Source organism: Nicotiana tabacum, chromosome 5 (assembly GCF_000715075.1).
Source record: "Nicotiana tabacum cultivar K326 chromosome 5, ASM71507v2, whole genome shotgun sequence".
Taxonomy (NCBI): Eukaryota; Viridiplantae; Streptophyta; class Magnoliopsida; order Solanales; family Solanaceae; genus Nicotiana; species Nicotiana tabacum.
Window position 1 is genome coordinate 93,909,533 of NC_134084.1, and position 25,216 is coordinate 93,934,748.

At 37.9% G+C, this 25,216-nt stretch overlaps 1 protein-coding gene across 1 annotated transcript; it reads left to right on the forward strand.

The window, feature by feature from the left end:
- Positions 1-10,924: 10,924 nt before the first annotated feature.
- On the forward strand, positions 10,925-21,219 carry LOC107770575 (mediator of RNA polymerase II transcription subunit 7a-like). Its single transcript, XM_016589896.2, has 5 exons — positions 10,925-11,199; positions 11,861-11,930; positions 17,824-17,990; positions 18,092-18,165; positions 20,818-21,219. The coding sequence occupies exons 1-5, from the start codon at positions 11,065-11,067 to the stop codon at positions 20,876-20,878; spliced, it is 507 nt and encodes a 168-aa protein (XP_016445382.2). The 5' UTR covers positions 10,925-11,064; the 3' UTR covers positions 20,879-21,219.
- Positions 21,220-25,216: the final 3,997 nt, after the last annotated feature.

A 25,216-nucleotide genomic window follows, 5' to 3' on the forward strand; every position in this document is an offset into this window, starting at 1 on the left:
AGGCTTATGCCTTTATTTCCTTCCTATTCAATCTTATGTGACGTGAAGCGCTTGTTATAAATCAAGAGTCGAGGAATTTTAATGAAACTATAGGTGTGGTGCAAGACATTTCTCCATACTTATTTGATTGGGCTAATGTCGTCGCCTTGCAGAAGGATGTTTTGTCGTTTCAGCTCAGTAGCAGTATTTCTGAAGGTTTTGAGGCTATGCATAAAATGCTATGATGTTCGCCAGTTATTATCGCACAACATTGATGTGATGGTAGGATGCTTGTCTATGTGTCGAGGCGGTGAATAACTTGAAAGGAATTTTTACTCAGTGCATGATTCAGTGATTCAGTATTTTATTATCGGCAAAGGAAAGGCAATCGGACTAAGAATATTCAGATGTGTGTTGATGGAGCAACGAGACTTGGTATTTTTGAGCGTGGTGAAATTTTCACCTGTGATATGGTGTCATTGTCCTTGTTGAATGTGCTAAGTTCACCAGTGTTATGGTTTTCTTCAATTCGCCTTCGGGGCAGGGTATTGTGAAATGGTGCCGGGGAAGCGGTTATCAGAAATCGCGGTGTGCAGTGGTTGAGAATCGAATCGGTGTCCCTAGTGTTTATGGCTTAAGAAAGATGATCTCCGGGGAGGTTTAAAGTTGGTAGCGATCTATTGATCGAGGTGCTACAGAGATGGACTTTTTATTTAATGCAACAACTGGGCAGCGAAGGATGAGGAAGGGCATGTGGCAGGTGTCTTGCGGTGATTAAATTTATAGGAGGCCAGGTGTAAGAAGCAGAAGTTGAATAGGTTCTTAAAATAGAGGGTTTGACCAAAATGGGAGAGTGACAGAGTAGCATGTGGGTTCTGTGGTAGAAACGTTGCACACCTTGAGGAAAGTTAGAGTGGTTTAGGATTTATGATTGACAATGACTAGGTCTACGGGCTTAATTTGGGATATTGGTTGCTATACGGAGAAAAGTTAGATACGACGGAAATGAGTTTCTTGATATGAAAAGGAATACAACATGACTTCGGGTAGGAATGTATTGTCACCCTTTTAGTGATGTCAATGGAGAGGGAAAAGACTTATACAATTGGTGAATGAGCACGAGCTCATGATGGTTTACTAATTTCGTTGTAATTTTACCCAGTGCAGCATTGTTGGGTGATGTCGGCATGGAATTTCCATAGGTGGGTTATCTCCTACGAGCAGGTTAGCGGTCGCGTGGTATTGATGGAGCTTCTATGAAGAATTCTACTGGCTATCCGATAAGAGGTCGAATATGTAAATGTGGCTAGTGATTCAAAGTGTTCATGAAATATTAACAGAAGGATCTCGAGAAATTGGCGGGTTGATTATGCAAGATCATGTCAACGGAGGATAAGGAATCTTGGTGGGTTCCAGAGTTATGTAATAAGTGGCTTCAAGCTAAGTGAGAGAGTCCCACTATCTACGATTGGATTCTATGGTTGTCTACTTATGAGGTTTCTGGTTATCGGCATATTGGTGGATTATTACGACTAAGGAAATAAAACATCAATGGTAATTTGAGCAAAAGATTTGGGAAATGTGTGCTATATTTGGCCTTATCGATTCACGTTCAGGCTTCGGGAAGACTTAGAGTTTATGCTTCATGTAGATGTGATGCATAAGGAAAATGATTCATCTGAGTGCTTCTTTGAGAGAGTGTTCATGAGCTAGTAGAGTTTTGGAGTTGATTATATTCGGGACTAAGTTGTAGTGGGTGACTCTCAATAACAGTCCTAGTGGATTCAAAAAAAATATATTAAGTGCGGTGCCTAAGATTTCGAGTCCGTGGTATGGTTAAGTATCGATTATTTGCAGCAGATTATGAAAAAGTCTTGGAGTGTTCTACGATATCTCTGGTATGCGGTGTAGCATTGGAGGAATGTGGGAAAGTAACTTCGGATTCATAGAGGAATTATCAGATGGGTGTACCAGTTGAAGATGTGATATGCGCACAAGGAGGGTATGAGATGGTTCGTGGGTTTTGAGACAACGTGATCTCATGAAATAAGGTCACTCAGGATGAGTGCGGATTTGGGTTCGTTATGTTTTGAATTGAGCTATTATTATTTATAAGGAAAGTCCAGGGTATATTAGAAGAAGTCAGATTAGTTAGAAATGGTTGAATTGACATGATGGTGGCAATGATCAGTTCCTTCAGCGTGTTAAGTTATATATGTGATTTGTGGCAGTACGTGCGAAGCTTGACGGCCGCCGTAATTAATTTTATTTGGAGGCATTCGAGTATTATGGCATGTTATGTGTAGATGGATCCCGGAAGAGTTATGGTGTTTTAAACCACTACTAGAGGTTTGTATTTTCTGTAAGTATGGGAATTCAATCACGTGTTGCAATGGTTCTTTGGAGAGGTTCCTATATGATGAAGTGCGTATTCTACTAGTGGTTAAGGAGTTATGGTGAAACTCTTGTACTATCGCGCATTGGCATGTTAGGTGCGGTGAGCAGCATGTGAATTGGAAGTTGAGGATCAAGGTTGCCGTTTGGTGTTGGCAAGAATATCACTAGTTTGGACAAGCAGAAAAGGATTTAGAGGTTTAAAGCGAGCTGGTATTGTCTTCAGCGTCACTTGATATCAATGTCATGTGTAAGAGGCTTTGTGTATTGATTTGCGGATCCGTGATTCGCTTTACAACATTAGTATGGCCGGTGGTATGGATGTATATACTTGTTACCTGGTGCGGAAGGTTGTGGGAGCGTATTTCACTTGATTGATCAAAGATTAAGACCAAGTTTGGAGATTGTGGTACTATCCCTAATTTGAGAATTTATGCCTAAAGGGCGCTCGGTTCATTTGGTGGAGGACTGTGGAAGTTTGCCCCCGATTTGACGGTTGTTCTTGTGTGTCATGGGAAAAAGGGGTTACTGTGGATCCTTGGAAGGTTACTAGCCCAATGCAATACGACCAGAATCGGCTTGAGGTCCATGGATGGATCTAGGTGTGCATATGGGCTCTATATCAAGCCGGTTGTGTTCATTTCAGCATAGCATTGTTTATGGAGGAGTATTCAGACGTTGGATGTTACTTCTATCATTGGCTATTTCATGTAATACTCTATTGTGCCGTGTGGGTTGTGAGGTGGTTTGATTGGTCGCACTCATATTGAGATCCCATGTAGTTTGTGGTGTTATATGAGCAGGATGGCTCTCGAGATGCATGTCATTTATTGCACCTTAGTTGTGCTTGAGTTTTGTGGCATATGGCATTGTCCGTCACCCCAGGGATGGTATTACGCACTTGGCGTGCTTGTGGTCGATATTTGGGTATTTTGTAGTTATGAGCATTTTAGCTCGATAAGTATTTCCTTATAGATTATTATGTGTGGATCGGGTGGCACGCCATTACGGGTATGTTGTTTGGATCGAGTGGCACACCGCCACAGGTATCATGGTTGGATCGGGTTGCACGGCGCAACGGTATTATGTGTGGATCGCGTTGCACGCCGCAATAGTGTGATGTTAAGTAACAGTTTCCCATATTTATTCTTGTGTTTTTTGTTTCTCATTTTTTGAGGAAAGTTCATAACATCTTTTTGGTTGTTTAATTAGTTACGTGGGTTGAGTAGTTCTTTCCAAAGTTCATTTTTGCTTTGGTATCACATTCGAGTTTGTAGCCCATTGGCACATTGTGGCATCATATGAGACCTTTGGCAGTGACATAGGTGGCTTATTGCCCAAGCAGCTTGTACTGGGTGATACGAGATTATTAGACATGGGATCAGTGTGGTCAGATTTATATGAAACGTATTAAAGAGCAAATACCATTATTTGGTTCATAATGAGGTAATGGTTCTTGTCAAGAGGGGGAACTCAATGATTTTTTGGCTCGGCAGTTGGTTATGAATTACTACACATCTCTTCCGTCGTGGCAGCATTACAAGAGTTGGAAGAAGACTTGTATGTGTCATGAGGTGTGTTGTGAGCATCTGATTCGTGGGATTTCAACTATTGTTATCAGAGGATGTTATTTGGTCATGTGAATTATGCGGTGATTGGTGTGAGTTCAGTAAGAGTATACAATCATGTTGGTGCATTGTGTAATGATTGATACGGTGATCGTATGTTGGGAACAGACCTGGTAGAGAATTTCAGATGTTGGAATTTGGCTCCAAGGCTAACTTGACTAAATAAGAGGGTGAACCTTCAGATTTGCTCGAGCTAATGTGCTTAACTGGGTTGTGATCACACGGGTAGGTGCACGAAGTGTTAAACAGTGATTTCAGACAACTCCAGAGCAGTTCTTAGCATGTTCGAGGACGAACGCATGTTTAAGTGGGAGAGAATGTAATGACCCGACCGGTCTTTTTGAGTTCTAGTGCGTCGTTCGATGGTTTGAGGCCATGAGCAGCTTTACTTCAGGTATTATGACTTGTACGTGTGGTCGAATTGAAATTCGGAAAGTTCGTAGTTGATTTGGAAAGAGAATTCTCATTTCGGAAGCTTTGAGTTGGAAGAATCTGACTAAAGGTTGATTTTTGAGTAAACAACCTCGGAATCGGGATTTGAAGGTTCCAACAGGTTCGTATGATGATTTTGGACTTGGGCATCTGTCCGGATCGAGTTTTGGATGGCCTAGGAATGTTTCGGCACCTATTGTGGAAGGTTGGCATTTTGAAAGAATTTCAAAAATTTGGGTTGAAGTGCATTTCAATGTTATCGATGTCCATTTGGGATTCCGAGTCTGGGACTAGCTCCGTATGGTGATTCAGGTATTGGGAGCGCGTCCGAAATTGGATTTGGAGGTCCATAGGTCATTTTGGGGTCATTTGGTGAAAGTTAGAAATTTGAAGGTTTTTGAGAAGCTTGACCGGAAGTGGACTCTTTGATATCGGAGTCGGATTCCGATTCCGGAAGTTAGAGTAGATCCGTAATATCGAATGTGACTTGTCTGCAAAATTTGAGGTCAATCGAATGTGATTTGGTAGGTTTCGGCATCGAATGTAGAAGTTTGAAGTTCTAAAGTTCATTAAGCTTGGATTAGGGTGCGATTCATTATTTCGACATTGTTTGATATGATTTGAGGCCTTGAGCAAGTTCGTATCATGTTTTGGGACAGGTTGGTATAATTGGTTGAGGTTTCGAGGGCCTCGAGTGGATTTCGGAGGGTCAACAGATTGAATTTGGATTTGGAGAAAGAGCTGAAGCAGTTGTGCATATGGTGTAATCGCACCTGCGTGAAGAGGGCCACAGGTGCGAGCCCGCAGAAGCGAAAGAGAGTGAAGGCTGGGAGACCGCAGGTGCGGAAGATTTTTTGCAGAAGCGGATGCGCACCTGCGGTGAAGGAGTGCAAAAGCAGAGGAGTTGGCCTTGGGGGAAAGCCAAACCTACGAAAAATCCTCCGCAAAAGGGGAGGCGCAGAAACGGCTGGAGGACCGCATGTGCGAAGGTTAGGTTGGGCTGGGCAGTGAGTTTATATTATAGGATTTAGTTCATTTTTCTTTCATTCTTTACTTGGTTGGGGAGATTTTGGAGAGTTTTAAGGAGGGGTTTTCATCATGCAACACAAGATAAGTGATTCACATATATTGTGAGTTAAATACAAGGATTTTATATAGATTCAAGCATGAAAATTAGTAGAAATTGGGGGCTTTGGTAGAAAACCTAGAAATTTGATATTTTGGATTTTTGATCACGAAATTGGATATGAAACTGGAAATAAATTATATATTTAAGTTTGTGGTGTTATGGGAAAGTTTATCTTTGAAACTTTTTGGAATCCGGGCACGTGGTCCCGAGGATAATTTTTATCGACTTTTCGAGTGGAGCTGAGAATTTGTTTAAATTGACTTTTTGTGAGTATTAGAGTATATTTTTATGTGTTTGCATATTGTTTGACTAGTTTTGGAGCGACGGGCATCAGTTTGAAGTGATAGAGTGATGTTGGAGCCGTTATGGAACTTCGGAGCGAGATAAGTCTCTTGTCTAACCCTGTGAGGGGGAAATTACCCCTATGTGTTGTAAATTGATGTGTGCTACTCGTTGTGGGGGCAACGTACGCGCGAGGTGATGAGAGCCCGTACGTAGCGACATTCATGTTATTGTCCGGGTTGACTTAGGTTCACATCATGCTACAATTGTACTATTTGAGCAGTCTCTCGCCTACTAATTCTTATGTTTTACATTACTACTTAAGACTCTAGACTTTCTATTATAGATACTTCACGAGTTCATGATTAGTCACTGAATAATTTTACTCCTCTTACGACATGTCTCCATGATATATATGTTTCATTGAAAGGTTTTTGTTAAAGAAATTATAACTCACACGTTTATTCATGAGTGGGGTCAAGGACCCGTCAAAGCTTCTTATTCTAATGGGATCGGCCGTTCGCCTCGGCAAGATTATGTACTTCACATCTTATGGGATTGAGCTGTTCGCCTCAGTAGGATTTTGTACCACACTCTCATGGGAGCGGGCCATTTGCCTCGGCAGTATAATAGATGCATCTATGGTTCATACCGTTTGACCCTCGATAGTGCACAAATTATGATAGGATCGGGCCGTACGCCTCGACATTTCTATAAAATATCCTCATGAAATCGTGCGTAATATTAGGCAAGAAGCCAGTGTATCCGTGAGTTTTCCCTAATTTGAAGTATAACAACCTATTTGGCGAGGTCTACAATATATATATATATATATATATATATATATATATATATATATATATATATATATATATGTGTGTGTGTGTGTGTGTGTGTGCTCCGATTGAGGAGGAATTTGCTAATTGAGATCTTGAGTTATTGTAAAGAGGAGAATTGTACCACGTATTTATACTTTTTTATTTCGATTATTTACTCTGCCTCGTATTTGTTCACCTCTTTACTGTACCTGATATTATTGGACCACTAGTAAGGGTCGATATCGACCCCTCGTCACTACTCCTCTGGGGTTAGGCTAGATATTTACTGGGTACACGTTGATTTACGTACTCATACTACACTTGCTGCACATTTTTGTGCAGGTGCTTTTATGTCTGGTGGTTCTTTGGGCGCATAGGCGCAGATGATGCGAAGACTTACCGTAAGCTGCATTTCATGTTACGATCCGCAGCCAACAGAGTCTTCTTCTGAGTCTTGTATATTTTTCCCGTCTAATTTGTATTTCCGGACTGATGTTATATTTTATTTTATCTTCCTAGTTGATGCTCATGCACTTGTGACACCGGGTTTTGGGGGCATTTATGAGTTGTTCAGTAGTGTAGTTGGAAAATATTATCATTTTCTTTGTAAATTTTATTTCTGAGTATTTAACTGAAGGAAATTATGATTTCAAAATACTAAAAAGAGTAATTAAGTTAATAAATTCTTGTTGGCTTGCCTGACAGCGGTGTTAGGTGCCATCACGACCTTTAATGGATTTTGGGTTGTGACACTATCAGAGTATCATGCTACGGAGTCATACTATGAAAGTATAAGAGAGGGTGGTGGAGCGGAGGGTGAGGAGGATTGTGTCTATCTTAGAGAACCAATTCGGATTTATGACGGGACATTCAACTACAGAAGTCATTCACCTTATTAGGAGGTTGATGGAGCAGTATAGGGAGAGGAAACGGGATTTACACATGGTATTCATTAACGTAGAGAAGGCTTACGATAAAGTGCCGAGGAAGGTGTTGTGGAGATATTTGGAAATTAACGGCTTTCTTGGTGCATACATTAGGACGGGCTATTCAAGACATGTACAGTGGAGCTAAGACTCGGGTGAAGACAGTGGGAGGGGACTCCGAACAATTTTCGGTTGTGATAGGGTTGCATCAGGGGTCAGCCCTTAGCCCATTTTTGTTTGCCCTAAAAATCGTCACACTAATACGACACATTCAAGGGAAGGTATTGTGGTACATATTAATTGTAGATGATATTGTACTGATTGACGAAATGCAAGGTGGTGTTAACAAAAGGCTAGAGGTTTGGAGGCAGACCCTGGAGTCTAAAGGTTTCAAGTTGAGCAGGACCAAAATAAAATATTTAGAGTGCAAGTTCAGTAGCACGACTCAAGTAATGGACGAAGACGTGCAACTTGATTCACAAGTCATTCCTAGGAGAGAAAGTTTCAAGTACCTTGGGTCTGTTATACAAGGGAATGAAGAGATCGACGAGGATATCACACATCGTATTGGGGCGGGATGGATGAAATGGAGGCTTTCTTCTGGTGTTCTGTGGGATACGATTGTGCCACCAAAACTTAAAGGTAAGTTCTATAGAGCGGTGGTCAGACCGACTATGTTATATGGGGCGGAGTATTGGCTAGTCAAAAACTTCCATGTATAGAAGATGAAGTTGGATGAAATGAGGATGTTGAGATGGATGTACGGGAATACCAGGTTGGATAGAATTAGAAATGGAGTTATCCGGGACAAGGTTGGCGTGGCTCCTATAGAGGATAAGATGCAGAAGGCGAGACTTTGATGGTTCAGGCATGTTAAGAGGAGAGGCACTGATGCTCCGGTGAGGAGTTGTAAGAGGCTGGCGTTGGAGGGCCAATGAAGAGGTAGAGACAGACCGAAGAAGTATTGGGGTGAGGTGATTAGGCGAGATATAACGTTGCTCTAGATGACTGAGGACATGACCATAGATAGGAAGGTGTGGAGGTTGAGAATAAAGGTAGAGGTTTAGGTAGCCGAGTATTGTCCTTGTTTGTCACAGTAGCTTTGATACATCTCTTAACGTCTTTCGGGTATTTCTTTTTATCCCTAGATTGTTGTTATTACTTATTGCTGCCTTATTTTAGTTTTCTGTTTGCATTACTTCGTGTCAGTTTTGTCATTTTTCTTTGGTCTTTAGATAATTTTGCTTGTTATTGCCCCTTCTTTTTTTCCTTCCTAAGTTGAGGATCTACCGAAAACAACCTCTCTGCCTTTTTAAAGGTAGGGGTAAGGTCTGCGTACATTTTATCCTCCCTAGACTCCATTGGGCTTCTTGTTGTTGTTGTTGCATTAAAGTTACAATAAGATAAAAATCAACTATAATGTTTTATCATTCAAATGACTAAAAGATCACAATACTTTTAATAAATATTATCAAATTATACAGTTTGCCTCTGTTAAAAATTAATAATCAATAAACTCCCTCAATATTGTAATTTAAAATATCATTCCTCACGAGTAAACTAAAAATTGCTTCTAAATAGTAAAATAAGAAAGGTTTGATAATATTGAGAGACATAGAACTAAAATATAAATACTTATAGTAAGTGAATATGTATTTTTGGTTATTCAAAGACAAAATACATAAGTTACCCCCTGAACTATGAACCAAATCCCTGTTACACACTTTTTGTGGACAAAAATCATCTTACACACTCAACCTTTTAAAAGTGTGTCTAAGACACACTACTTTTTTCTTCACGAGTTTGCCAAATTATGTGTGATATCACGCACCAATTAAGTCTTGACACATGTCATAACTCAAGAAAAAAATAAAATATTCATTTCCACCCTAATTAATATCTTTTCTTTAAAAAATAAAAATAATCAAAAGACCCCCCCTCTCCAACCCGTCTCTCATCTTTCCCTACCCTACTCATAGTCTAACTTCTCCATTAAAATTTGTTCCTCCGTTAGAATCCACTGGAATAATCCCTCCAAATCACATGTCCTCCATTTTCCTCCATCATCTTCTCACTTCACACCCAATAGCTGGCCAACTCCTCTGCCACAACTATTAGCCACCAAACAACTCGATTCCAGATAATCGGATCTGGAGGAAACTCGCCTAAGAATGGTCAGATCTTTGCTAGTTCTGCCGAATTTTGACAAGAGACGAAGCTTCTCTATCGTTTTTTATTTTATTTTTGTGTCTCTTCTTCTCACTTTTTTGTTTCATCTGAATATTGGTCGGAAAATTAAAGACTCCGACGACCCATAGTTTTGATGTCGTTTGTTTGTTTCATGGTTGCCTTACCATCGGAGCTCCGGCGATTGCCGACTTGCTTATGTTATCAACTGAGATCTTCACATAATACTTTGCTTACATCTCCAACTTGAACAAATTCATTCTTTAACAATCTGCCAATTGTTAATTTGCGGACAGATTAGTGTAATATTATATGTATTAATCATCATTAGTGTGGTATAAATAGGAGAAGGTAAGGAATATTAAGAATATTAAAAATAAACATCATCCAAATGACTCTAAAATTTTTAAAAAATAAAGAAGGCTGGATATGTGGCATTTAGATAATGGTTCAGACCCAAAAGATTTAACTCCACTTGCCTCTTTTATGTATAAACACGCGCCCGCCAACTGTTAAAAGTAATGTGTCTTAGACACACTTTTAAAAGGTTGAGTGTGTAAGATAATTTTTGTCCACAAAAAGTGTGTAACAGGGATTTGGTTCATAGTTCAGGGGGTAACTTATGTATTTTGCCTTATTCAAATGATATTCACTCTCCGATGTTCTCAATTAGTAATTATGCAGTAGTATAGCTCATTATTTTGAGTTACTCTCAATTTCCATACCTTGTAGATGAATAAAAATATTAATTATTTGTTTATTAAAGAATTTGAGTATTAACAATGCTAATTAGGAGATTTGACGCATGATTGCACTAGGAACTGTTAGACGAGTCTCGAACGGTGAGCGTTAGGTGTGTTTTGGGTGCACAGTCGGGCGTTTGAAGCGTAATCCTTACAGAATTAAGCCCCACATGCGCCTCAGAACATTTTGACAGTACTCTACTTCGGGACTAGTCTCGAAGCGATTCCCAAGAAAGCCATTTAAAATATTGATATAAAGGAGTAGTAATGCTCTATATTAAAGGATAAAGACGATTTTGAGTTTTAGTCCAAACTTAAGGGACAACTTTGAACTTTTATTTGCTACAATAGTAAAAACAATAATTTGATAAGCCAAAGGGGTCAAAGTAACAAAAAGGAAGTTTATGATACAATAATTTGTGTTCCCGTCGGCAATACACTACTGCAGAGGTCCGACATTTCTCTGTCCAAGTGTCGACTCAACGCCGAGATAAATCACCATTTTTGGTTGAAAAGAAACGTTGGTTAAGTGAAATCAGATCAGATATGTCGACAGCGACATACCCACCGCCGCCGCCGTATTACAGGCTGTATAAGGACTATCTTCAAGATCCCAACTCTGCTCCTGAACCTCCCCCTCCCATTGACGGCACCTATCTCCTCTTTGGTAGCAACTACACTGTATGTAATGTCTCTCACCTGTTCTCTCACCCTCTTTGGTAGCAACTACACTGTATGTAATGTCTGTCACCTGTTCTCCTCCTCCTCCTCCCCCCCTCCAAAAAAAAAAAAAGAAAAAGAAAAAAGAAAAAAGAAAAACTACCCTATGATACCCAATTGCTCACTTGTGCTTAATGTGGTATGTATTTAAATGTATAATAAGGTGTATTTGAGATTCTTGCTAGCTCTTTTCCTTGAAAGATTTTCTTTTTGTTAATTTATGTATAGATTGAATCACATTCTCAATTTGTTCACATATTGCTTTTGGGGTAAAAGTCTGGAATTAATTCAATGTGTGCAGAAAAAATTAATGCAAAAGAGTAAGGGGGAAATGTCTGATGCTAATATTAAGTTCATTGAGCTATTTGAGTAGCAAAGGTTTGGATTTTATGTATTCCGAAATATGAATGAGGCTTTCAATAAGGCTCTCGCCTTTATCTTATATTATATTGAACTGGATTGGGTAAATGACTTTTTATCAAGAATACTTTTTCTGGTTACTCTGTGCTTGTCTTTTGTGAATTTGTTTGTCAGTTGTGTTCCTGAAATTAAGTTGTGCCCGGTGGTTTTTGTTTGATGACTATGTGCAAGTGGCTCAGTATTGTTTTTGTCATTGGTGCAGACTGATGATGTACTCCCAAGTTTGGAAGATCAGGGTGTTCGTCAATTATACCCAAAAGGGCCTAATGTTGGTAAAGTTCTAGACCATCCCCTTCCCACTAGAATTGTATTAGACATGGTGTAGTTGTTTTAACAGGTTATGCTATTTGCTGGCTATTTTTGGCTAGTAACACCGCCTAGTACTTAAGTTTCTTTAATTACTAACGAGAGAAAACTTTGTGCTAGTCTTTCTTTCGTTGACATAGGACATAATTAATGCTACTAGTGTTAAATCATTGACTCTGATGATAAGTTTTCTTCATTTACCTTATTCTCCATTGCTAACTGTGGCTCTATTCCTCAGCTTTATCTGAAAGGCTGAATATTCATAAGGCGCTATGCCTTCCCCATCCCCTCTGTACTAAAAAAATTGGTATGCTGAAATAGGAGCGTGTAGTTCCTCCGTCAGATCGCTGTTGTTGCTGGACATTCTAGAATTGTCCAGTGTCTTTAAAATTTGTCTAACTAGTACCATAATAGAATTTTCCCCTCTTTATTTGTTTTAGATGATAATAGCAGTGTAGGACACACTAATGCCTCTTATGCTTATTAAGCATTTTTTTACTTTTTGGTTTTGAGCAAATATGTGAAGCAGACTATTAAGAATATTGTGTAGATATGCTCTTTATTAAATAAAAGATGTAGATATGCTGTATACTAACTAAATCAGATAGGGAGATATCATTTTCTTGTAACTATGTAACGTTGACTTCTTTCCTATAGTTCAAAATCGGTGTATGTACTATTTAATACACCCTATAGCTTGAGGAATATCAAGCAATACATTCTCCATTTTTTTCTCCTTTGTATTTCTTCATTTCTCATGTGGTATCAGTCAACGACATCAGGGAGGAAAAAAAGATTGTCTCTGCGCATTTTCTGATGGCTGTATAAGTTGTCCGTGAGGGTCAGCCTATTTTCCGCAAGATCAGTTTTCTGGATATCCTCACTTTAACTTTCGGCAATCTTCCAGCCAGCTCTCCTAAAGGTCAACTTGTCCACGGAACTCCTTTTTTTTTAATGATGCTAGTGTCACGCTAGTTTGTGCGCACCTCGACTATTTCACCGGGAAGCTGCTACAATTGACCAGCACAGTTACCGGTACCGGGTAACTCTACCCACCAAAACTTAGGCAAATGAGAAGAAATTACCTAGTGTTTTTTTTGCCTTCGCGGGGAAAGATCTCATGGTTCTCCTCCCACTTCATTGACAACTAAGCTGCACTCTTGGGTGCAAGGAACTCCTCTATCAAATTTTCTCAGAAACTCTTAAGTCACTTTTTGGCCAATAGAATATTCTAGAACTTTTTACAGCAAAAAGACGTTTTGGTAGCTTGTTTGGTTTTCTGCCAGAGTTTTCAACTTCTTCCGCTCCAATCACCATATCACCTGGATTTGGAAACATTGCTTATAAGAAAGTGATCTCATGTTGTTTGAGCAATATGATGTTCCGCTTATTTGAATAAAAAAGAGTTTCTTATAAGGAGGCACGGTTTCAAATATCTCCACAACTCTCATCTGCATTTGTTGTCCAAACAGGTAACCTAGACCCAATTGCCTATGTCTTTCAATCTTCTGTGCTTGACCCTTGGGTTCATTGATCCAGGAGCTTCTGATCACTTCTCTAGTAATAAATCTCTTTCCTCAACTATATTATATTCGGATTCCCTTCCAACAGTCACAAAGTATTAGATCCCAAACCATCTATCAAGTTTGTCCCATTATCTACATATCAGTGTATATTTTGTACACCAAAACTATGAGTGAAACAAAAAAGAACTTTTTTTGCTTCAAGCAGAAGCAACAAACACTAAATGATTTCTTCTCATATGCCTGAATCAGTGGATATGCTAGAGATTTTAGAGAACAAACTCTCAACAAACCATATTCGTGCCTTTCAACAAAGTAGATAATTTTAGCATTAAAACATAGTTGTCTTATATGGGTTCCATTTCTGTTGAACCCCATTCTTCGAAACATATAGGTCCAAAAGTTCCAATTTACATGATCATGTTCATTATCAAACCAATTTGCATAAGAAGGTCCATTGGCCTTTAAGCGAGAAGCAAGAAAGAAATGTACGATTCTCTGAAGTTAGACATGCAATTTATAGAATACAAAAATACCTAACCGGGAATGTAGTACTTTCATAGAGATTGCGATTGACATTTCAACATCCAATATAGAATGATAATATATATCCCAACTACCCAGAGTGTGCTTAGTGTGCTTGGTGGTCGATGCAGTTGGAGTTGATCATCGGAGACCACAGTTAAATTTAGGTGGTTTCTTTCATTTATCCAAGCCTTGTTGGATGGAATTACCCGGTACCCGTGAGAGATAACAAGTACACATTGATTAGTCGTATCGCGTTGATGCTCCAAAAATCCTAGGTAGAAGTTTAGGCAAAGGTTCATTAGGATGAAGGACATAATAATTTGTAGGTGTGATTTTGTATGCGTTAAGTGGGTAATGCCTAACAGTGTTAAGAGCTTGTTGGAACAATGGCATCATCAGAAAATGGCAAACATTAGACAAGCAGTATGGAGGACAATTCCTTTGTGTGTTTCATGGACAATTTGGTTGGAAAGAAATAGTGTCTGTTATGAAGGGAGAAGATAACTTGTTTCCAGAAGTACTATTGAAAAATGGAGCAGTACTTGGACTTTTTAGAAGAGATAGGAGATTTGTAGTTGCCATGTTAGTGGCAGATGTTGGACTGTTGTAACTCATACCATCTTGGTACCTTTGTAATAAAATCGTACCTTATTAAAAAAATGAAGGCATATTGTTGATTAGGTAAAATACAACTAGAACCCCATGCAGAATTGTAAAGGAACATTATAATGGAGTAATAAGGTGCGGGTGGTCCTACCTAGGTGATCGTTTTGTACACAATTGACTACCTTATTTTGTTGTGGAGCAGGAGGATCAATCGATTGATGGAATATTTTCTGAAAAGACATGAATCTTCTGAAATGACTCGTGAAATACTCTCTGGCAATTGTCACTCTGTAGGGTGCGATTATGGACTCCAACTTTGATATTAATTTTGACACAGAATTATTTAAATATAGGAAATAGCTAGGAGCGACTTTTCATTAATAATACTCAAAAGGTGCGATTATAATTATACATAAAGGTGATAAAATAATAGAAGTCGAAACTAGTATTAACCCGACTTGATTATTCTAATATATCATGTAAATAAAGGGAATGCTATTCTACTATTGGTTAGTTTTGGTAAAGAAGAATGTTTTTGATCCCTTAAATTGGCACAGCTCACATTTTATTCATGACATGGAGGAAAAATCAGGAATTACATGTTGAAGCTTTGAGAGATAGGGATGACCAAGATACTTATGGATAAGAAGAGGAGACTGACCGTTGGTACATTTCATAGAAGACGAGGCACTAAAGAGATAATAAAGGCCCCGTGACTCATGTCCTTTGCCAATCCTCCTCTATCTAAAACAGGAACCGATTGATTACTTAAACGTTATAGAATATTCAACGGACTGAGTAGGTTTCCTGATAGATGTAAGGTCTAATGGCAGTTCAGAATCATATAGGAGGTGTTAAGAGTTAAAGATAGAATAATGGGAATTTGATCTTCTCATTTGGCCATAGTTTGGATGTGTTTGGTCGGGGTAACTGTTCTTGATAGATTTGGAAAAATAGGTTAATATATATATCTGAAGCTTCTAAATTCAGAATCCAGGACACAATAGATGAAGAGTGATTGATGCATGTAACTAATGATTGGTTTATGTGAGTGAGATGGTTGACAAGAACTTAGTTGTGTTAAATTTCAAAAGCTAAATTAGAAACCAAAATTAGCTTCTCTGTTGAACGAGATTTCTGATTTTTGTTCACATTGCCATTTTTATTAGAAAAGTAGAACCTGATCAGGACGTTGAAAAACTCAAGGAATGGTTTTTTCTTTCATGATGAGTTGACGTAGTTGTGGTGTAGACTGGGCTGGATTGATGATGTGGGATTAACCAGACTATCAATGTGGCACTTGACTGCTTGCCATGCTAGTAAGTGAACTTGACGTAGAGCTGATGTGGCACACTGACAGGATCCACACGCCAAGTGGCAAATTTCTATATCCGCATTGCTCTAGTTGGTAGATTCGCTTTGATGACAGATTCACATAAGTATTGAGGTATGGAACGGTGAGTTGGTGACTGTACTATCTTCACTATAAATGTTGGCCTAACTTTTGTGGCACCTGTATCATGTGAAACCAGGGAAGAAAGGAGACGAGTCTTACGTTGAGTAAATAACAATGTACAAGAAAAACTCCCAACGCAAGAGTTTTTTGACACATAATATGATAAACAATTATTTTCTAATTCAAATATTGAGTAAATATTCTGCTTTTACATACAAAGTGTATGTAGGATATTTGTTGATAACTATAATTTATATTACAATGAATTTATCTAATATTTTAACTCCGTCCGGCGACATCGACCCCTTGTCCTGAGCTAACTATTATTTGTCAATCTCAAGGGTTCGTGGTGAGTTCAGATCCATCTCCTGTAATATCTAAACCCAGTAGCCAAACTAGCTGTCACCAACCAAAATGTTCTTGGTACTTTGCTACCTTCATCGTCCAACACATTGATACCCAGGCCAACATCATTAAAGCCACCGCTATATCACCTATTCATTGAAGGACTCCATATATGGCAAATGTATATTCCTACAATTTTCACTACCCGCATTTTCTCTCTTCTAATAATAAAGTAAAGAATGAGCACCAGTCAAGCAACCAAAAAGCCTCCCAAAATCGTCAATTACCTTCATCCAAATTATCTTTGCTTCTCCTTTTGACAAGAGTTTGAACAGAATTGGGACTTCGGCGAGGGTAGAAAAGTTGACTAGTGGCATCATTCTTCATGTCCTTGTCTCCCAATATTTCACCATTTTCAGTGGCCCAATCTTTGACTGAGAGTACTGAAGGATCAGTTCAAAAGCAGAGTCCATTTTTAGTTTTTAATGGTGAGACCAACACGATCATTTCTCTTCAAATCTTCCTTTTTGGCCCTCCATTTGGACAGCTCTGGTTGCTCGGCAGCTGTTTTATAAGAATTCACTGCCTTCTCTGTCATCTTACAGATATTTTCGGCAAGTGCTAGGTGAGTGAAAGGAGCCAATCACATTTAATATCATATTCTAGGCTTAAGCTAGTATGTGATCAAATAATCTCACCACTGATTGAATTGATTCAGGAGTCGGGACAGAATTGGACAGAGAGTTGCCTCACTATTGAAAGAGAAGAGCTTTCTCTGTGTCTCCTCAGCTAAGCGAACGATTGATATGAATGAATCTTTTATTAGACCCAGATTTCTTCATCAAAAAAAAAGATCCCATATTTTTTTTTGGATCTTTTACTATTAGGCCCATCTTTTTTGTGTCTCGTGATATATCGTCTTTAATTTTAGATACGGAGTCTGCATGGAGAATTGCACTCATATTTATTTCCTGCTTTGTACGTTCCAAGTAAATTTTTTCTATAAGGTTAAACTACATTGTTATCATTACTGTTCTCTTTGCCTGAGCTTGTGACTTGAATGAAGAATAGGGAAATCTATGAGAACTTCATATCCTCAAGAAACTGCGTCTCGATTTTGGGGCGGGGATCTAGGATGTTGCACATTGCATTAGTTACAAGGTAGGGGTCATTTAGGTCACGCAATTCTTAGACAAAAGATATTCAGCTTTCTGAGAACCTACAGATTGCAAAAGTTATGTTACAGAATCTGTTCCCTAGTTGAAACTTGAAAGGATGTACCATGATGTCCCCGATCATTGGATGATGCTACATATGGGATGTTGTCAGAGATAAAATTTAGATACTATTTGTCATTTGTCAGAAAAGTAATCTTTCTGATTTTGCTGATTCATGTTACAGATTTCAAGAAAGAACTAAGAGCACTTAACAGAGAATTGCAGCTACATATATTGGAGCTTGCTGATGTTCTTGTGGAGCGCCCTTCACAATATGCCCGGAGAGTGGAAGAGATATCTCTTATATTCAAGAATTTGCACCACCTACTCAATTCATTGCGTCCTCACCAGGTGAAACATTGGTGAATCGAAGTTTCCAAATATTCCCTGGTTTTAGCATGGATGGAAGATATATCTATAGTTATCATTTACCTTGGTTCTTTCTTTTATAGGCTCGAGCTACACTTATCCATATTCTAGAACTTCAAATACAACGACGTAAACAAGCAATAGAGGATATCAAGCGGTATGATGTGTTTTTATGCTCTTTTTATCATATATTTTAGCTTCTTTCTTCATTAGATTTTGATTAGAACTAGGGCGTTTGTTAGATGGGAAGTGTCTACCTAGTTGTGCTGCAACAAACAGGTATTGTAAGTGAAAGAAACGATTTAAGCCGGTTCAGTCACTTTCAGTTTTTTTTTTTTGGAGAATGGAACACTTCCAGTTATGATTATATATGTCATTACTTATGCAGACTGTTCAGTTCTTTTTCATTTTTGTTTTAACTTTGCTTTATCTTGTTCTTTTTCTTTTGTCCTTTTATTCAAATAATACCAAGAGAAAGATGGATTACTGGTTGTAATTAACTGCAACAAAATTCTATCAAATGATTGTTTTTAAATTTCATGAAATTTTTGGGGAATGGCGAGCGTTATATGTGGTGTGCCCCACATTTATATGTGTGGCAAGCTAGAGGGGAGTATTGGAAAGCTGTTGAAGGCAAAGAGAAATCAGGCATACAATTTCGTGGAGCTAGGTTCTAATTCTTTATTTTACTATTTAGTAGACAATACCCCTACTTGTACATATGATTGAGCGGAAGGAGTATTTTTTTTTTTTTTAAAGATGAAGTAAGGTGTTTCATTAAAAGAGGCATCAAGAAGATGCAAAGTTACAAAAAAACCAAAGCACTAGAGCACAAAAATACTATGTAGTTTGTTAGCGCTTTACATTGTGTCAGTCAAAAAATCAGGGAACTAACAAAGTTAAAACATGGTCAAAGCTAATTACAGGAGTTAGCTTTTTGTCCAACAAAAAAGGTTAAGCAAACAGCTAGTTTTAAGAGAGTGAATTGGAGTTGAGATCCCATCAAAACATCTATGGTTCCTCTCATTCCACTGGCACCAGAAAATAACTGCAGGGATCATCACCAAGATCTTCTTGATGGTCTTGTCAGCTCTCCATAGGCTCCAGCTTGTATATGCTTCACTTATATGCTGTGGCACGACCCACTAGATACAAAAGATGGAATAGAACATATTCCATAATTCCTTGGCCACTCTACAATGGAAGAATAGGTGGCTGACTGTCTCAAAACTGCTTTGAGACATATAGCATCTGTTAACCAATTGAAATCCCCTTCTGTTGTTGAGGTTGTCTTGTGTTAAATAGGCTTCCTTAAGAGCAATCCAGCTGAAGCACGTGACCTTGGTAGGTAGTTTGGTCTTCCAGATTAGAATTCCAAAGCCAGGAATCCAATTATTTGATTCTGAGAACATAGTAGCTGGTAAAAATGCTGTTGTGTCCCCAAATCATTCTGTTAGCCTTGGTTTCATCAATGGTGCACCTCACCATACTTGCTAGCAGTTCTAACACACTATCTATTTCCCAATCCTGAACATATCTTCTGAATAAAACACTCCAGCTGTTCCCAACATCTGTTTTGAGCTAGAGGAATTCTTATCTTGGGCAATCTGAAACAAATTTGGGTATTCCTCCATGAGTGGAGTATTGTATAACCATTTATCCTTCCAAAAACTAATGTTTAAACCATTCCCTGCTTTGAAAGATACCTGACCAAAGAAGCCATTTCCCAGCTTGCTGATGTGTTGCCAAGGACCAACCCCATGAGATGGAGTAGATTTTTTTGTTCTCCGGTTGTCCCTTCTACCGTGTTTAACAGAGCAATTACTTCTACCGTATTTAGCAGAACACTTACTTCCTTCCAAAGGCTCGTCTCATCTGTACCAAACCTCCATAGCCATTTCATGATCAGATTTTGTTGTGTAAGGCCAAGTCTCTAATACCCAGTCCGCGATTGCTTTTTGATTGTGTGACTTTGGACCATTCGATAAGATGGTATTTGTGAGATCTGCTGTTCCCTTCCCAAAGGAAGTTCCTCCTGATCTTGTTTAGCTGCTTAAGTACCTTGCTAGGAATGGGAACAGTGAAAGAACTCTTTCATACATAGTTTTCTGTATACCTCAGGTATACTAGGCAGTTTTTGGCAAATAAAATACTTCTACTAGTCGGTAATTAAAAGAAGTGCCGCTCACTTTATTGTATCTCTTTGGTAAGGGGCATAAAATCCCAGCCAGTAGAGAATGTTGACATTGAATTTGGATACCTCCTCAGATCGGTGGGCCCTTTGTGATATCCCTTTTTAACTGTTACACCACTTGAGTCTGTTGTTAATAGATTAAAATCTCCTATTTCTCACTTACAGTTAAAATCATCCTTGTATGGTTTTATCTTTTTTTGGGGGAGTCGACCAGCTTCAACAGCTAGTCTTGCCCTGCTAATCATCCCTGTGGGGTTTGGATGTCTAACTCAGCCTTTAGATGCTTGAAGCTCCTTTGAGTTTTTGACTTATTTACTTCTATCATCAGCACAGATGGTTTCTGCCCCTGCTAAAGTACTTCTATTGGAGACAAATATGTTGCACCTTACGCTTTTGCTCCTTTATTCTGTGAAAATCTCCTATAAGTTTTGGTGAAAAATACCAAACGTTTTTCTAGATTATTCAATTCAATTAATGCAGCAATATCATGGAATTGCGCTGCGATTATGTATCTGTTGGCTTGTATATGGGCATAAATTTTCTCTATCTTGTCTTTTTCTTCTTTGATAATATGACACTTAAGTCGTGATGTTGGTTTTCTATTTGCTTTTATAGGAGAAGGGAAGAAGCTCAGAAGCTTTTAAAAGAGGCACTTGGTACCCTCGAGGGACAGTAGCATGCTCTTCGCACACACAGCTGACACAAAAGAGTTGACAAATTTCTGGACAATTAGAGTTTCCAGGATGCTTTGAAAGCCTATGTGTTTCTTGTACATTGGCAAAAGTAGAAAATATTATATTAGGATTCAATTCTAGTGTAGCTATCTGGTCATATTCGGGTTGAGGACATGTTGATGGTGGCATAGATTGCTGACACTCCATAACATGATCAAACATTGTTGGAGACTGATTTCTCCAAGAAAAAAAGATGTTCTTGTTAGAGACGGGAGAAAGCAACAAATTGTATGTTGATATGTTCCTTCCTCCTATTCCCTGTCTGAGCAGTCAAATTTTCATATTTGAGTTTCCCAATGGGGAACAAGATCTCCACATCCCCCCCCCCCCACACACAAAAAAACCTGCAATAGGGTTTAGCAAAATAGATGAGGTTTCATCCATTTGTCCACTATTGCAGTATCCGATAATAGGAAAAAAAGCAATACATGTATTTGAACAAATTGCTCAAGTTGTAACCAATGTTGTAAGCTACTGAGTTTCTTTATTTTACCAATTTCGTAACCTCTTCTCCTTGCACCGCCTTCAACAACAACAAACCTAGTGTAGTTGGGAGGGTAAAGTGTATGCAAACCTATAAAATGACAACTACCTCATGCAGGGGCGGACCTAGTGCATATACTACGGGTTCCCGGGAACCCAGTAACTCTTGCGTAGACTCTATATTTATATTAAGAAATTCACTAAATATTGGTAAATATCTGACTGTGAACTCAGTTATTATTGCATATTAATCTGAAATTACGGTAGGAACCCATAAGCCTCAAATCCTAGATCCGTCTCTGTCCTCATGATTATGTTATTAAGCTTAACGTTGATGGTGCTTACGATATTCATCATCATCATACTATACTAAAAAACCTACTAAGTCTAAAATTAATTTACAAAAATATCCTTCAAAAGCTATATGACCATTTTTTTTCTAGAGCAACAAAACATACTCAATGTATTCCTACAAGTGGGGTCTGAGGAGGTTAGTATGTATGCAAATTTTACCCCTACCTTGTGAAAGTATAGAAGCTGTTTTCGGAAGACCCTCGACTCAATAAAGTAAAAACACAATAGTTATGACAAAGGACTATGGAAAGCGAGATAGTAGCAACAACCACAAAAAATAAAAAGGAAGCAAAGAAATATGAGGTAATAATATCAATCTAAAAATAGGGAACACGAGGATAACACTAGTACTACTGCTATAGAAGGAAGTACAAGTTTGGAAAGGAAAGACACTCAGCTACTTACTAACCTACAATCCTAATTTCGACCTTCACACCCTCCTATTAAGGGTCATGTCCTCGGTAAACTGAAGATGTACCATGTTCTGTCTGATCACCTCTCCGCAATATTTCTTCGGCGTACCTCTACCTCTCCTTGGACTCGCCGTAGCCAACCTCTCACACCTCCTCACTGGGGCATCTGTGACTCTCCTCTTTACGTGCCTGAACCATCTCATCCTCGCTTCTCGCATCTTGTCCACCACACAAGCCACTCCTACCTTATCTCGGATATTTTCATTCTTAATCTTATCTCTTTTAGCATGGCCACACATCCATCTCAGCATCGTCATTTCCGCCAACAAGAAAAAAGAACTACAAAAAAAAAAGTAGTTGCAATAAAAGAACTGCTTCTCATCTCTAAATTTTCTTAAGTATTGTTCATAAATGTTCCTTTTCAACTTCACATTGCAAGCTGCATGTAAAATTTTATTATTATATGTTACTAGATTTCCTTTTTTTTTTTTTGAGTGTGTGTATGTTAATTTTATCTTATGATTTGTGATGTCTCTCTAAACTCTTCCAAGGTTCTATATCACCATTTTGAATCTCCCATGACCATAATTAGCATCTTTTTCCGACCGTAATTTCTTCATTTTCTATTTTCTTTTCTAATTTGTAGTTATCAAAATCACATGGAAGATGCCTTATTCATTAGAACCAATTTTTTTTAAGGAAAAAATGGTCATATAGCTTTTGAAGGATATTTGTAAATTAACTTTGACTGAGTTGGTTCCTACTTTTAGTATATATGATATGATTATTATCGTGTAAACAATTTTTGAGATGCAAAAAAAAAATTAACTTCTTCCGAAAAATTATTTGTTAGAAAAAGCATTTTGAGAAATACACTTAAAAATACTTTTATAAGCTTGTTCAAACACTAATTACTGCTCAAAAATACTTTTCGAATTAATTAACCAAATACAAACTATTTCTTATCTATATTTTATGTTAGAAGGAAGGCAAAAGCTGACTGATGCTTTGTTTCGGGACGGGAACCACTCTTTCTTTTCCGAGTTTGCCTAGAAACTCCTGTCTTAAAAGACAAATACGAATTAATAGGGCATGCTAATAATCAACGTACCAAAGTTGAAAGGGGAGATGTAATTTGTTTAAACTAAATTAGCATGTCCTATCCTCAATACTCCATTATTTCGATGAGTAGTCTTCTTGTCTTAATCAGATATTTTAAAATTTTAATGGAGTGTGATTTCCAACCAAAAGTGCAAATTTGGCGTTTATGCCAAAAAGGTGGAAGGAATCTTGGAATTTATTTATACGGAAATAATTAATTTCTTCGTTTGGTGATGTAACAAGAGCAGCGTGCACGATGATATTTTCAATTTTGCCAATGTCATTATCTCCTAATTAATCAATTAATAATCTAACCAAACCCACCAAAGGTAGATAAAACGGAAGAAGTAATGAAATATAAAATTTGAACTCTTTGTTATTTGGATTAACTAGAATGCCTGTATTTTGCCTCCAAGTGGCAGGATTTGGAACCCTTTGCACTTTTCTTTTCCCATATTTGAACATTTTGATCTTAGATCAAAGCATATGGACGACGTAAGAGGAAGCCAAGGACTAACCCTTTTACGGAGTCCAACCATGTAAAACCAAAGAAATTTGAGAGAATATCATTTATAGCCCGTCGGCCCAAACATATAATACCCGGTAGCCTTAAAATTGGAATATCATTTTATAGCCCAAAAGCAATTCTAGTGGCTAGCCCAAAAGTAATTACGGCTCAATCTGCTATCCCTATCCCTATCCTTGCCCCGTTCTCTTCTATCATCTCGATCGATTGCCTCTCTCTGTAATTAGTCATTGATTTCTCCATATACTGTAAGAACCCAAACAACATCCCTTTTTATCAATTTTATTAAGGGTTGTTTAGTAGATTAAATAAGAATAGCATTAGTAACAACACTTCCATTTTTTTTTTCTTTTTCTTTCTTTAATGCTTTCGCCGGAGCATTCGATGTTTGCCGGTGGAGCTGGTGAAAGAGGCGATGATGATTTTGTCATTCCCTTCTGAGCTTATTAATCAATTGGGAAATTTTGAGATAACCCCACCCGTATCTTGGCGGGGCATGCTCGCAGTGGGGTTTTGCAGCCATGGTGTCGTTGGATTTTTTTTTTGTGCATGTGGTTAAACACAAATCTGAGCCTCAATTTCTTGTTACTCTCTCTGTTTCATTTATGTACAATGAGGCTATGATAATTTTTGATTTTCTCTTCTGTGGAAGATGAATCAAACATATTTTACGTATTGAAGTATGTTTCTGAAAGTGATAATTGGAAACAAAATACATACTAAACAGACTATCACTATACAAAAAGTATAAAAAATAAACTATGATTATACAAAAATATATACTAAATAGACTGTCACTATACAAAATAGACTGTCATTATACAAAAAATATACAACATGGACTATAACTATACAATTTATATACAATAGATTGTCACTATACAAAATATATACAAAATAGACTGTCACTATACAAAATATATACAAAATAGATTGTCACTATACAAAATATATACAAAATAGACTGTCACTATATAAAATAGACTGTCACTATACAAAAATATACAAAATAGACTGTCACTATACAAAATAGATTGTTACTATACAAAATAGACTGTCACTATACAAAAATAGACTGTTACTATACAAAAAATATACAAAATAGACGGTCACTATGCAAAACATATACAAAAATAGACTGTTATTATACAAAAAATATACAAAATAAATATTTCGTATATGACCTGCATTACATATTTCATTCAATTCTTAGCTAATACTTATCAGATCCAGAAGTACAAAATACAATTTAAAAGGGCAAAAAAGGATTGCTCTATCACACCAGGTAGGGGTCGAACCCGCGACCTTAGCTTAGGAAGCAGACGCTCTATCCACTGAGCTACAGGCACTTATGTTGTCATGTTCATTCCTTTCGGCTAGTATATGCAATATGTTTGGGTCGA

Excerpts from the sequence above, each read along its gene's own strand:
- LOC107770575 (XM_016589896.2), top strand. The coding sequence starts at position 11,065 with ATGTCGACAGCGACATACCCACCGCCGCCGCCGTATTACAGGCTGTAT. Across the intron at positions 11,200-11,860 it reads TCTTTGGTAGCAACTACACT|ACTGATGATGTACTCCCAAG; the intron begins GTATGTAATGTC and ends TCATTGGTGCAG. Across the intron at positions 17,991-18,091 it reads ATTCATTGCGTCCTCACCAG|GCTCGAGCTACACTTATCCA; the intron begins GTGAAACATTGG and ends TTTCTTTTATAG.